At 44.0% G+C, this 15,394-nt stretch overlaps 1 protein-coding gene and 2 pseudogenes across 2 annotated transcripts; 2 read left to right on the forward strand and 1 right to left on the reverse strand.

Moving 5' to 3' along the window:
• Positions 1-314: 314 nt before the first annotated feature.
• On the forward strand, positions 315-6,325 carry LOC120648212 (annotated as a pseudogene).
• Positions 6,326-7,398: 1,073 nt separating this feature from the next.
• On the reverse strand, positions 7,399-9,857 carry LOC120646818 (annotated as a pseudogene).
• Positions 9,858-11,649: 1,792 nt separating this feature from the next.
• Positions 11,650-14,645, forward strand: LOC120646819. 2 transcript variants are annotated; one of them, XR_005664618.1, is made up of 3 exons: positions 11,650-12,172; positions 12,678-14,149; positions 14,255-14,645. XR_005664618.1 is itself a non-coding variant. In XM_039923307.1 (2 exons), exons 1-2 carry the CDS (start codon positions 13,505-13,507, stop codon positions 14,414-14,416), a joined length of 807 nt encoding a protein of 268 aa, XP_039779241.1. In that variant the 5' UTR covers positions 13,226-13,504; the 3' UTR covers positions 14,417-14,645. The 2 variants fall into 2 exon arrangements, 1 of the variants encoding a protein (XP_039779241.1); XM_039923307.1 differs by lacking the exon at positions 11,650-12,172 and having other exon boundaries at positions 13,226-14,149.
• The last annotated feature ends 749 nt before the right edge of the window (positions 14,646-15,394 follow it).

Below are 15,394 nucleotides of genomic sequence, written 5' to 3' on the forward strand. Positions count from 1 at the left end.
GACTGTTTTGAGACTTGGGCGCGCCGTAACAATAATATTGCCGTGAGACTAATCTGAGACTGAATAATCTTGGCGATGTTTCTTTGGCGGTTTGACATCACATGAAATCTGAGACTGAGTCTCTTGACTATGCTGAAGTTTCAACCACCAATGCAACTCATTCCAATTTCAACTCGCTGATACTAAACACACTAGTATTTTTTCCTCTTCCCAAGAAATCACAGTGGCATGCAGTTCCGGCACTGTCCGGCAGCTCCGCATATTTATACGCCAGAGCGAGACGTGAAACGATGGCAAGGTAACTCGGTCAGACAGAACTTGACCAGAAGCCAAGTCGATGAGTCGAGTTGCATGGTAGCCACAAGGATATGGTGTCCTCCGTAGCGGCGCTGCTGCTACTCATCATCACGCTTGCCTCCGCGTCGTCCGTCCACGTCCATGGTGCGAACGGCTGGGCACTGTCGAGCTGCCAAGCCACGTGTGGCGGCGTCGCCATCCCCTACCCTTTCGGCATCGGCGCCAATTGCTTCCGCCCCGGCTTCGCGATCACGTGCAGCGGCAGAACCCCGTTCCTCGCCGGCACGGGCTACGAGGTACTGAACCTGTCCGTCGTGCCGGGCGGCGCTCGAGTGCGGCTGCCGATCGCCTGGACGTGCTACGCCAGGTCTGGCAAGCGCCTGCCGGAATCCCAAGCCCCCGTCTCGTTCAACCCGCAGGGCGTCTACCGCGTCGTCGGCTGCGATGTCACAGCGTACATCCAAAGCCGGCACGACAACAGCAGCGACGCCGGGTACCCCTACCAGTACTACACGGGCTGCGTGTCCTACTGCAGGAGAGCAGAGGTCGTCAAGGACGGCCGCTGCGCGGGAGTTGGCTGCTGCAGGGTCGACATCCCGCCGAACCTCACTGACAACTCCATCGGGGTGGACGACGACGACGAGTCCACGGCCGTCCGCCGGCTCATCTACGATTTCAGCCCATGCAGCTACGGCTTCCTGGTGGAGAGGGGCGGCTACAAATTTCGCGCCGCCGACCTTAAGATGGACAGGAAACAGACGATGCCGGTGTGGCTCGACTGGGCGATCCGGCCGAACGGGTCATCGGCGTTTAAGTGTTCCGACGCCGTGAAGAACCGTTCATCGTACGCGTGCAAGAGCCAGCATAGTAGCTGCGTCGATGCTGTGAATGGCCCTGGGTATACCTGCAACTGCTCCCAGGGCTATGAGGGCAACGCCTACATCGTCGATGGATGCACCGGTAAGCCGGCATCATGCAGAAAATAATTTTACTGACACGGGGTGGCTCCATTGAAACAATCTTCACTTCCGGGCCGCATCCGTGCAGACATTGATGAGTGCCTGCATCCGGAGAAGTATCCATGCTACGGAGTCTGTCACAACACACAGGGCTCTTATGATTGTAAATGCAAACGAGGCAGCCATGGCAATCCACGGCAACAGGCATGCGATCCCAATTTCTCCCGTTCAGCAAAGATCTCAATAGGTACTAATACATTTTTTTTATTTTTTATTTTTATTTTTGGCAGTAACTTGCATGAACTGTTGGTGGTGTGATATTTTTGTAGCCACCAGGATGTATCAACTGTCTAAATTCAGAGGGCCTGAAGATGTAGCTAAGTACGGAAATATATTATTGACTTTTTCCATTATTATTTTTGACAGGATCAATATGTGGAATCTCATGTCTTATAGCGCTATCAATTTTCATTCTTATGTTAAACGAGAAGAGAAAGGTTCAGGCATTATTTGAGAGAAATGGCGGACCCTTATTGGCAAGTATCAACAATATCAAGATCTACACGAAGCAGGAGTTAACTCAAATCACAAGAAATTTTAGCAGTGTTATTGGCAAAGGCAGCGTGGGTGAGGTCTACAAGGGAACCACCAATAACAATCAGACGGTTGCGGTGAAGGCCATTTTTTTTTGAACGAACGGGTGAAGGCCATTTCGGTAGTTAAGGAGGGCAGGTATCCAGAAGTTGATGAAATTAGAAAGACTGAGTTTGCGAACGAAATCAAGATTCAGTCAGATTATTCACAAGAATATTGTTAAGCTCTTGGGTTGTTGTTTAGAGGTGGAAATTCCGATGCTGGTCTACGAGTTTGCGGCTAACGGAAGCCTCTATGACGTCCTTCACGGTACCAAAAGAAGATCTCTTTCACTGCAAACAAGGTTGGATATTGCTGTTGAGTCAGCCGAAGCCCTTGCCTATATGCATTTATCTGTCGCTCCAAAAATCTTCCATGGAGATGTAAAATCAGGCAACATACTTCTTGACGAGAACTTCATGCCAAAGGTTTCCGACTTCGGGAGATCAAGGCCACTTTCCATAGAGATAACGCATACAGAAGACGTGATAGCGGATACGGATTACTTGGACCCTGTGTACACGACTGGTCTTCTACACGAGAAGAGCGATGTGTACAGTTATGGAATTGTCCTTCTAGAGCTGATTACTAGAAAGACACCACGGTATGATGGATATAAATATAATAGCCTCAAGGAAAATTTCATCAAATCATATGCAGCAGAGGAAAAGGCACACGCGATGTATGATGAGGAGATCGCATCCCCTGATAATATTGAGTTTCTGCAGATGGTTGGCAGCGTCGCAATTGAGTGCCTCGGAGAGAAACTGGATGACAGGCCCAGCATGGAGCAAGTGGCAGAGGGCCTTCGGTCAGTGAGAAGGGAGTGGAGACAAAGGCCGGAGAGCCAAGGTGATGAAGTACCTGATGGTATTTGTACTGAAACTTCTGCTTTTAGTATAACCATGGTTGCTAGTGGTGCTGAAACTCCCGGTTGTTTCATCTTGAGCATCTTCAGTAATCCACAATAACTGATGTCCAATAAGTTATAGGAGGAGCCGCGGTACCATTTTCAGAATTAATAGAGAGATGCTTTGGTAGATCCCTAATAACCTCGCCCTCGGTAATCTATTTCCTCCTATTTCTCTTCACTCGTTCATATGAACACAATTTACACTCCATTTTCATATCATAATAATCTAAAATATTATGTTTCTACCACACACAACTCGAGACCATTTCAAGTCCATGATTTTAAAATTCAAATACAAATCCAAACATAATCGTAGGTCTAAATGGTACCGGTCTACCGGATAACTCTATTAGGTCAACAGAGATTGTTTAATTTGTTCTAACCTGAGTATTTTGCGGATCGAGCCGGACTTCGGCCATGCTGACACCAATTGCACGAGGGCAACCCCTACATTGACGGCGACAGCGGCTGCAAGAGTATGTGATAAGCAGCAGAAGATCATGAGTTGCGTATTCCACCGCCGTTTCACAGCACTAAGCACTATGAGTGCACGAATCAAGATAGGTATAGGTACTACGGGCATTGCAGAGATACAGAAGGCTCCTTTGAGTGCATTTGTCCACAAGGCAGCCATGGGAAACCAAAAGAAGCACCATGCGATCCTAATTTCCCCTGTGTAGCACAAATTGCTATAGGTAAACATTCCCTCCCAACTTTGAGAAAATTCCCTATATAGCATCCATAAAATTTGCTCTTCCCTCTATAGCACCCAAACTCAAAACCTTCCCTATGACTGCACCACCAAAATTTTTGTTCCTTATCTAGCACTTCCGTTAGTAAGAACACCTAACGGTGTTAACTGCAAGGGAAAAGGTCCCTTTTGCCCCTCTTTGGGTTCCATCGTATCTGTTACATTGTTGCTGTATATTTTGAGGTTTTGAGCCATTTTGAAACGCAAATTTGTTTGGCGCCAGAGGGCTCCACGCCCGCGGCCTCGCCAGAGCTCGGCATTCTCGATCTAGGGTTGAGGAATGAGTGAGGGAGAGAAACAGAGGCGCACGGGATTTCGGTGGACTGAGTTTGGACTGAGTAGGGAGGCAAGGGGTATTTTGGTCTTTTCACGCTACATTCACAGCCAAACTCACGGTACAGGCTAACGGAATGGATGGAAGTGCTAGATAGGGAACAAAAATTTCGGTGGTGCAGTCATAGGGAAGTTTTTTTTTTTTAGTTTGGGTGCTATAGAAGGAAGAGCAAGTTTTACGGATGCTACATAGAGAATTTTCTCCCCAACTTTTTGTGACATCCCGGCCCAACAAGGATGAATTTGAGCCCCACTAGTGTCCCAAGTGACTTGAGAGTGAGTCTCACCAACATATAAACCCAAGTGCCAAGTGCATTTCAACCTCCTGGGCTAACCCTTTTACGCGAAGCGAGGACGAAAGCATAAGCGGTGTTGGTGTGAGTGCGTGTTTTATTCAACGTGAGAGTAGAACTTAGCCATATTAGGGACTGAGACGTTACAATTGGTATCAAAGGGACTGGGGTTGTCGGATCCTTTAGGGGGACGCAAGTGTAAGCGGTGTTGGTGCGAGTGCGTGTTTTACTCAACATGAGAGTAGAACTGGTATGTTGTCGGATCCTTTAGGGGGAGTGTATGTGACATCAAGTGTGAGTGGCATAACATGTGTAAAGAGTTGCCCCACCTTGCTAGTTGAGAGTGAGTCTCACCAATATATAAACCCAAGTGCCAAATGCATTTCAACCCCCAGGTTAACCCTTTTACGCGAAGCGAGGATGAAAGCGTAAGCGGTGTTGGTGCGAGTGCGTGTTTTATTCAACGTGAGAGTAGAACTTAGCCATATTTGGGAATGAGGCGTTACACTTTCCATCGTCTATCCTCACTTCCTTCACGAGAAAATAAGTGCAGTCCAGAACTAGCTGTAAACATGCAGTCAAAGTTCAAACCATTTTAATTTTGACCAGACATTTTAGGCCCCCAACATACAAATGATACATATACGCAAATACTTTTAACCAGACAGTGTCCAAAATACTAATTTGTGAGTAGTTTAGAACTAGATATAGAGGCTCGTCCTTAATTTGCCCAGAAGCTTAACATGAGCGAACTGCACAATTTTTCTATAGTTGTCACTGTGTTTATCTCAGAACTGTAGATCTGCAATTACCCCCACAAAGAGAAAAGACTGTACGAGCATCACCAATACTGTAAGTGATTATGCATTTACATAAGCACTTACACAAGCCACACCAAATACTCATTTCTTGTTACAGGAGTGATTTGCGGGATCGCAATAATTATAATTTCAGCAATCTTTATGGTTATGGTGCATCATAGAAGAAAGCTTAGGGAGTTCTTCAAGAGAAATGGTGGCCCACTGTTGGAAAATATCAATAATATCAAGATCTTCACGAAGGAGGAGCTGAATCAAATCAGTTCTTGGAAAAGGTGGCTTCAGCTAGGTATATATGGGAACCATAGACAGGGGCAGCAAGTTGCAGTGAAGCGTTCTATTTCACTCTATCTCGAATTAGTCACAGAAATATCATTATGCTCTTAGTATGTTGCTTAGAGGTGGATGTTCTAATGTTAGTGTATGAGTTTGCCCCCAAAAGGAAGCCTGTACGACATTCTTCATGGAATTAAGGACATTACAAAAACTTCTCTCTTGTTAGCAACACGGCTGGATAGGCCAAAGGATGCTAGCCCAGTTGGTTAGTCACTCCGGCGGCACCCCTCAGGTCCTGAGTTCGACTCCCCGTGGGAGCGAATTTCAGCTTGAGGGTAAAAAAAACCCCTCGCTGGCCCCGGTGCCAATGCACTGGTGTGGACGGCCCAGGTCGGCCTGAGGACCCTTACATGGCCCAGGCAGGGTTCCCATGGGCTACGGCCCCCAGTGTCAGGGCGGGGCCAGGGTTCGGGGATTTTCTCGGTCGGGGAAGCCGAGGCTTCTTCTAGAAAGTCAATACCGGTGGGGCGGTCTTTCCCCACCCGGCCGAGTTTTTTTTAGCAACACGGCTGGATATTGCTGTTGATTCAGCTGAAGCTCTTTCCTACATGCATTCATCTACCAATCAGAAGATCCTCCCCGGAGATGTGAAATCAGGCAATATACTTCTTGACGAGAACTTCATGCCAAAGGTATCTGACTTTGGGGCATCCAGGCTACTTTCCATAAAGAAAAAACATACCATACTTGTGGTCGGGGATATTAACTACATAGACCCTGTGTACATGAAGACTGGTCATCTAGATGAAATGAATGATGTCTACAGTTTTGGAGTTGTCCTTCTAGAGCTCATTACTAGAAAGAAGCCAAGGTATGATGGAAATAACAGTTTCATGATAAACTTCATGAAGCCATATGCCTCAGAGGATAAAGCATGGGAGATGTTTGATGAAGAGATAACTTCCCCTGAGAATATTGAGTTTCTTCAAAAGGTTGGCAGCATTGCAGTAGTGTGCCTCAAAGAGGACATGGATGGCAGGGCGATCAATTAGTTGATGTGATTTCTATGGAGAGCCCTCCTGTTAGCTTAACTATAGATGCTACTGGGGTTGAAACTCCTGGGTACTCTCCTCTGTTGAAGTGAAATAGAAATGTATGTCGTATCCTATCAGTGGTTTCAGTTAGCCGTCAAGTCTCAGTGATCAGCGCCCTCGTCCCTGGTTCTTAGGTGCACAAATTCCCTTGGTTGGTGCTGAGTGTTGGATAATACTATTTTAAGGAATTGTAACTTTGTAATACTTCATGCGTATATCCGTGGTACAATCAACAATGTAATCAAATATTTGAAGTTGAAATTTAAGTCTACATCCCATCGCAACTTGACAAGACATGGGTGTCTTGAGATTTTTCAGGAGCTTAGACGATATAATATTATGGAACTCTGAAATTAGAGAAAGGTAGAATCGGAGCACCTTTGTGCTTCCCGCATCCACCTACCGATGTGCATGGATTCGGGATCCCACCCTCTCCCCTTGGTGAATGTACCTGGCCATGCATCGACCAATGGATGGATCAGGTAAGCCGTGAGCAGATTCAGGGTGCAGCCATTGCCACCAGATGGCTGTCGGAGCAGCATAGATGCATACGGGTGTTTGTTGGGGCATGGTCAGAGGTGATGTGTAGCAACGAGCTGGGGGCAGTGACGAGCAAGCTTTGTGCACTAGTCATTTGCACAGCCGGAAGAGAAGGTACCGGTGCCAGTGCTGGAAGGCGAGGTTACCACACTACCTGGTGGTCAGAGTCCATCACAGCAATAAAAGGGACCTCTGTGTGTGTGAATGTGGTGGAGACCTCTCCTTCATCCTAAGTCCACCACATCCTTCCCTTTTCGTCTCCCCATTCAAGTCCTCAAGCTCCTGACGGCCACCATCTTGTCCTATCACTGCCTACAACAGCCGCTGGCACCACCATCAACAGTGTGACCGCCTACCCTGATGCTGCCGACCACTACAGTATACCACTAACTGTGGCCAACAGCAACCCCACAATGTTGCCTGTGGCAACCCCAATAATCCTGACTTAGTAGCCCAAAAGCTACTGCATCACCCAAACCACCCCCAGGTCCTAGCCCAAAAGATAGATTTATTGCTATATTTGGTAAGTTGTTTACCATATTCACCAATTAGTGAAAGCCAGAATATATGTTGGGTTCAAGGTCTAAATAAAGCAATAATGTACGCATGAAAATAAAACTTACAGCAAACTAACACAACTTTTTCCTGGTGTTTCCTTCATGAATAGTTGAAGGACCCCTTCACCCCATCTAAGCTTTCTCCAAGGGATGATCTGAAAAGAAATAACCAAAGGAAAACATATGTGGGTCAGTGGGTATGAGGGAGCATGATCAGGTAACCAACTTCAAGGCCAGAGAATCTATCTAGTGTTAAACAGAACAGGAAATTCACACGATGATAATAACAACTGCAACTCAGATGCACTATAGTCCAAGATTAGATTTTTCAAAAGGATGCATAAAAATATGGTGCAAGAACAAAACAGAACAGAATGAATGATAAAAACTACAACATACGAACTCAAATGTGATTATATTATGCAAAGAATCCTGTCATTGAGAATTATCCGAATGACCTCGATGATGTGGTTTTCTTGTAATTAAAGTGGTTTATGTTTCCTTGTCTGAACTATTACATAATATACTTCAGTAACTCAGAACATAATAGAAGGACAAGATTAAAGTGATCTTCTGGAATCTGCAGAAATTTATTAGGTGTAAATACTAATAACTGGCATACTATTCCTGGAGAGTTGAAACACCCATGATGCTGAGAGAAGTCTGAGAATCATTAGATCATGGAGGTTAAAGCGATCTTCTCTGCTAGTTCAAAAAAATAGAAAATAACAGAATCTGAACTTGACGATTCAATTACACTGTGGATGCTGATAAACTCGAACTATAGAACCTGAACTAGCATATGTAGTTCCTTGGGGAAGTAATGTTTTATGATATAAACAATAAACAGAGAAAAATGCATAAAGAAACAAGAATTATTGAAGGGCCAAAATCAACTATCTTCCTAGTTATGTAGTTTTAGCTATGTTTAGAGATCTATCCAAGGGAGGAGCAATGAATAATTTCATTCCCTTCTTTTACCAACAATAAAAAGCTATTGTGTAATTCCCATTTTTCAGTGGCCAAGGGTACACGGTACACCTGATATATGAAAATATGCTAGCAAAACTAGAATTCCAATGGAACCAACAAGTGTTCATGATCAGTGAAGCTACCAAAACAAGGACGGATTAAGTCTGAGTTTGATCATCATATCAAACACAGCAGCGTCACAGTTTGTAGACTGCATGTCTGCATAGTCCTAATAATAGTTGAGTACAGAAGAATGGAGCCAACTATAATTCCTGTCATTCTATTTGTTTAGAGAGCTGCCCAACCACGGGATGAATAATAATTACTATCACTCCATTCATTTTACAGATGCACCACAATGCGATCCTTCAACAGTTCAACACAAGGCTGACCCAATTCAACATCCGAAACCCCAAAAGAAACACATTCCAGATGCTTCAGTAATCGAGAGTAATTCGTACTTGTGCATGCAGTACTTGTACTCCTGGCTCCGAACATAGTCCAACTCCCCTTCCTCGAGCTGGAGAACACGCCCAAACAAAAATCAGTAATCAAAGCACCCATCACAGGAGCAGCTCCTGAAACCCAAAATCTACATGCCACCACTCACCGGGTCACCGCCGTATATTAGGTCGTAGCACTCCGGGGAGAGGCAGCGCAGCACGCAGTTCTCCTTCTCCGTTGGCGAGGATCTGCACACCCACCCCCCATAACCCGCTGCGGACCAGCCGAGAGACAGCCGTTAGAACACAGAAACATCGCGTCAGATGCGTCCCACCAAACAGAAAACAGCAGAGAGCGCACGATCGTAAGACGTACTTCTCGACGTCGGTGTAGCAGGCCTCCTTCTTCTGCCGGATCTCGTTGTCCTGCACCAGGGCATTTCCGCAAGCGTGATGAGAGGATAAAGGAAGTGCTGGAAGAGGTGGGTGGGGGATGACAGGGTCAGGTGGGGAGACGTACGGATATGGGGCGGCGAGAGGACTTGGCGGCAGCGGAGGTGAAGACGAGAGCGAAGGTGAGGACTAGGAGACAACAGGCCGTGGGGAATCGCCGTGGACATCGGTGGGACGGATGCGTCGGCGGCCGGGAAGACATGGCGCTGGGTGGATCCGGTCCAGGGGCGGAGAACTCAGTATGGGAAGGCGTGGCGCCCCGCGCTCAGCATGCCTTACTTTGCCGCGAATCCCCGCTGCTCCGCACCTCCGATGTTATAGCAAATCGACGTCCGCCATGGCTGCTGTTTTTGCTGTTGCCGACGATGTGGGCACCTGACAGTGACAGATGACGGAGGAAGGAGGAAGGAGAAGCCGCGTTGGGCTGGCTAAACTGCTCTTGGGCCAGCGTAGCCCAACTACCAGATACTAGCGCGACGGCGACGGCGACCGCGCGCGGGACGGCGGTCGCTTCGCGGCCTGTCCATGGGATCCGCCGCGTTGGAAGGTGGCTAGGCTAGTGCGTCGAAACTGCACGCCTGCGAGATAGGGGCGGTAACCGAAACCGTGCTCCAGTGGCCTCTTGACGGCACAATATGATCTTTAAATTTTTTTAAAAATTGTTTTTTCAACTTTGTGCCGAATTTATTTTTACTCTTTAAATAATAAAATCGTTTGACTAACCTTCTCGAATTCCCAAAACCGTTCACACGACATTCTTGAGCGGGTTTGAGGACGGTTTTTCTATTTTTTATGTTTACTTTAATTGAACTTTTGAAAAAAAATCATAATAAATCACAAAAAAATTATAAAATATAAAATTCAATTTTATTGAATTCCACATGAATAGATATACGCAGTGAACATATTATATAGTATATTTTAGTATAATTTTTTTGCTATATCTTTAGATATATACTTTTCTGTAATTAATTTATAGCTACGGTTTTCCGTCATCCAATTATTGTGAAATTTTTATGATGGATTAATCATTATATGATTGAGCTGTAGTAAAAAATTTATGATTATTGGATCATGTATGACTGAGTTATAGATTTATCTAGGTTTATCTATAGATTCGTCTAAATCTTTCTATAGATTTATCTAGTTTATATAGATAAATCTATAGATCAGTCAAACATTGTCCAATTATTATAAAATTTTTACTACAGATTAATCATATAATGATTAGTTCACCAAAAAAATTTCACCATAATTGGACGATGAAAACGATAGCTATAAATTAATTACAGAAAAATATATATCTAAAGATACAACAAAAAAATTGTACAAAGTATACCATATAATATATTATATCTACTCATGTTGATTTTCTATTTTATAATTTTTTGCAATTTACTAATTTTTCAAAGATTTAGTTAAAATAAACATAAAAGAAAAATAGAAAAACCACCCTCAAACCCGCTCAAGAAGATCGTGTGAACGGTTTCAGATATCCGAGGAAGCTGGTCGGATGGTTTCATTGTTCAGGGAGGAAAAACAGATTCGGATCAAAATTGGGAGAGGCAAAAAAGATCTTTTTTTATTTTTTAGCTTAAAATTATATAAGATTAGAGTTCAATCCTTTCAGGACCCGGCCCTTAGGTTTTTTAGGCCAAAATCTAAAGTCCTTTACCACCCCTACCGCCAGATCGTTTGATTGGTTTAGGCTAAAAATGTGTCCTGCCAAAATATGAACAGGTTGACAACTTTTGATATTCTTTTGGTTGATTTAAAAAATTAGTATGATTCTAATTGGCAACATTCACATCGCTCCTATTTTGACTGTTTATACTAATTCTCAGTACTTGTATTTTGACATCGAACCAATCGATGATTAAAACTTTGACCATCTAATTTGGTACCCCGACCAATCGCTATTCTTACCCATATTTTGAAAAGATCTAAATTACTCCCGTAAACTATAGCTAAAGTTTGGATAACTCCGTAAACTATTGTTTGGTTCATTTTACCCACAAGCTATGCACTTTAGTAGAAATTACCCCTAATACAATTTCTCTTTTTTATTTCTCCATACATAGGTAGAGCCTTAAGCTGAATTTTTACAAGATGATAGTACACATCATAACACATTTTAAAAAATATATATCATAATTTATTATTATTATTTTGTTAGGTTAGGATATTTAATAAAAAATTAATCATTGAAGTTAAAAATTATATGAAAAATATGATGAAAAAATTATAGCAAAAATTTTAAATATGCATTATGATGTCCACTACTACTCTGCAAAATTTGCAAAATTAAGGATCCTGTCAAATGACGCTTTTGCCCTTCCTATTTCCCCAATTGTTTCGCTTCTGGTTCGTCGCGATGGCGCCGCCGCTCCTCTCCGCCTCGCCTCCATGCGCTTCTCCAAATAGCGCCGCCACCCTACTCTGGCTGGCCTGAATTGCTCGCGCGGATCCTTGGCGTCGGCTATCTGCTCCCCCTGAATCCTTTGGCGCACAGATCGTGATGGCGCCACCGTTCTTCGCGACTCCGAGCTCCTCCCCCACCGCGCCATCCCGCCCCCTCGTTGCCTCCACCATGGCCCCATTTCTGCCTCTGAGCGGGGAACCTCTAAGCGGGGAAGCAGGATCTCCACCGGCGTGGTGGGAGAACATCTCCCTGAGCTGGCTGCGTCCTGCAGGCCCTACAAGCCACTCCCCCCCCCCCCCCCGATGGCCAACTCCCTCCTCGCCCTTTCGGCCTCGACGGGTGTCCAACTTTGCAATTCGCCATCAGGTCTGGCCTCGTCTTCGCGCACATCAACATCGCCAAGATCGCAACACCTGAGGTACTTCATTCATCCTTTCATTGTGTTTCCTGATTTGTTTCAAGATCTATTTCATTATTTTTCCTGATGGCAACCATCCGTTCATCCTTCATTGTGGAATTGTTTTTGTCAATTGTATTCTGTTCATCCTGATAATCGTCACCTGTGCAGCCGTGCTATCCAACGAGATAGCCCTGCAGTGCTGATTTGGTAACCTGTCATCTGATAATCGATTCTTTGCATTGTCCTCTGCCCTGTCAAAGTATATTATCAGCCAAACTATATGACTGCTCCTCCTACTCACTCCTTTCTTAGGACCAGCAAATTAGCTTATTTTTAACTAATTGGGAAAAAATAGAGAAATATTGTCAGATTATGAATCATGTATCCCTAAGTCCTTCACTGGGAAAAAATAGAGAAACCTTTTCAGACTTTCAGTGCTGCATGTGTTCTGAACTTTTCAGAGAAACTGTCTGATTTTTATTAAGAAAACCTTCAACTCATGGTTCAATTGATGCTCGTGCAGGTCTGTGAAGGGTGGCTAAATGTTCAAGAAGGGGAAGGGCGAACGAGAAAGAAAAGAAAGTCTCCTTATACAACTTTGTTGCTCTCTAGTCCCCATTGAGCCGAATGTTACTGTCACCACAGTTGAGGTCCCCTACAATAGGACATGGGAGATCACCATTGGCTACAAGATGCTCAAGAGCAGTTAATGACATTGACTTAAATTTGGAAGCGTATGAAGATGCCTCAAAGAATGCTCAAAGTGGCTTTATTGATGGGGCTGATCCACAAGCTCGTGAAGAAGATGAAAATGAGTCTAACATAGGGGATGTTTTTAGTGATGGGGCTGATCCACATGCTCATCAGGAAAATGAAAATAACTCCAGCACAGGGGTTGATCTACAAGATCAAGAGAATGCACGGAGGAGAGTAGTAGTGCCCAATGAGAAACGAAGAGCAATTTTTGAAGCATTGGTAGCAAAGGCCAGGAGTGGAAATTTGAAGGGCCATGAGACGAAAGAAATTTCAGAGGAATTCTCAGTACCTCTCCGGATAGTACAACATATCTAGAAAAAAGGAAAAAGTTGTCTAGATCAAGGTCAGTTAGTGGATGTTTCAAGTCAAAAGACCAAGTGTGGCTGCAAGAAGATTGAAGTGGATGTGTCAACGCTTCGTGGTCTTCCTTTGTCAAGTTACACAACAATACATGATGTGGCTCAGCACTGTGGTATCAGTAAAAGTAAGTTGCACTCACTGAAAAGAGAAGGCGTTATAAAGCGTGTCTCAAACAACATAAAACCCTACTTAACAGACAAGAACAAGAAGGACAGGCTGAAGTGGTGTGTATCTATGCTTGACCCAAATAGCATACCTCACGATCCCGTGTTTCGAGGGTTGTTTGATTATGTGTTCATTGATGAAAAGTGGTACTACATCATGAGAAAGTCATTTCGATACTATACAGTACCAGGTGAAGAACAGCCGACAAGAACATGCAAAAACAAGAATTACATCCCAAAGATCGTGATTTTGACTGTCATTGCACGGCCGAGATTTTACTCGGATGGGCATTGCACTTTTGATGGAAAGATTGGTTGCTTTCCCTTTGTTACATATGAACCAGCGAGGAGGTCAAGTGCGAATCGGCCAGCACGAACAATAGAGATGAAACCTATTGAGTCAGTAACAAAGGTAGTAATTCGCGATTTCATGATTGAAAAGATTTTACCAGCAATTCATGCTAAATGGCCTCGTGAAGATGCACACAAACCAATACTCATACAACAGGACAATGCTAGACCTCATCTTTCACCTAATGATACAATGTTTTGTGAGGCTGCTAAGCTAGATGGGTTCGATATGAGACTTGTATGCCAGCCAGCAAATTCGTCAGATTTCAATGTCTTGGATTTAGGCTTCTTTAACTCTATTCAGTCAATTCAATATAAAACATCATCCAAAACTACCGAAGAACTTGTTGCTGCAGTGGATGAGGTGAGATTGTGAACCTGCTGCTTTTCATTATTTTTACTCTAAGTTTAACCAAGTAGAGTAGATGGGTTTTCAATATGGGACTAATACATTGATATTGTGGATCAGGCTTTTCAAAGTTACTCTGTGCGCCAATTAAATAGAATTTTCTTGACTCTCCATGGTTGTATGAAGGAAGTAATGAAAGTCGGTGGTGGCAATGGATATGATGTTCCATACATCAGAAAAAAGGGATGCTCAAAAGGCAAGGGTGTCTCCCGTTGCAACTGAAGTGTGAAGCGCAATTGGTGCAGGCTGCTATGGCTCAAATCAATGAATAAAGAGTGAAATAAAGAGTAGTGTTTGTAATGGTCTTGTGTGAGTCCTGCAGTGCATGTAATGTCATCATGAGAAGAGAAACTATTAGGCTTTGTCCTTGGTTTCATGTTTGACAGTACCTGTAATATTATGTGTGACTGAATCTGCATTATGTGTGTGATTGAATCTGCGTTCTCTATTATACTACTGTGCTTCAGATTAGATCCTATGTCAGCTATGCTAATTTGCGCTGGTGTGTGCTGCTTTCGGTCTTTGGACTGCAGTACATGTCCCTTTCATGGTTAGCTTAGCCAGATGTCCTATTCTGTTGTTTTGGATTGGGCGACTGGTACAAATGCCATTATTAGGCGTGCATATTGTTGTAGCTGATTCCAAAAATTTGTAAGCTTTGTTCAGCTTGTAAAGGTAGGATTTGATTCAAAGACATGCTGCTAGAAACTTGTCATGATGTAGTTAATGCCAGGTTTCATGTTTCAAGGTTTGTGACTGACACAGTCATGAAGAGGATTTTAACTGATGTGCATGAAGAAGCAGCTCGGCAGATTGCGTCTAAGGATGAAGAGATAACATCACTGAACCAAAAGCTTCAGCAAGTTGAAAATAGCAGCTTAATTTCACATGAGGGCAGGGATAAAAGATATGATGAATTTTATTGTCTCCGTGAGCAACTTGATACCATTTCTGAAGCGTCCCCTCATAAGAGAAAACTTAAATGTGTTACAAACATCAATCACAGGAGGCTGATGACACATTTATTACATCAGATGGTTCATTACCGTACAACTCTACGCGGTAGTGAGCAGAGAAGCGCCACTATCGCGAGGATTACAATCCACACACATGCAACGATATTAAATATAAAAAGAAGGTCATCAGAGTCTTGCACCATGCGGTATCTCCTGCGGGTGACCCTAATCCACAGGCAAGGCT

The sequence above is a fragment of the Panicum virgatum genome, chromosome 9K (assembly GCF_016808335.1).
Source record: "Panicum virgatum strain AP13 chromosome 9K, P.virgatum_v5, whole genome shotgun sequence".
Lineage (NCBI taxonomy): Eukaryota > Viridiplantae > Streptophyta > Magnoliopsida > Poales > Poaceae > Panicum > Panicum virgatum.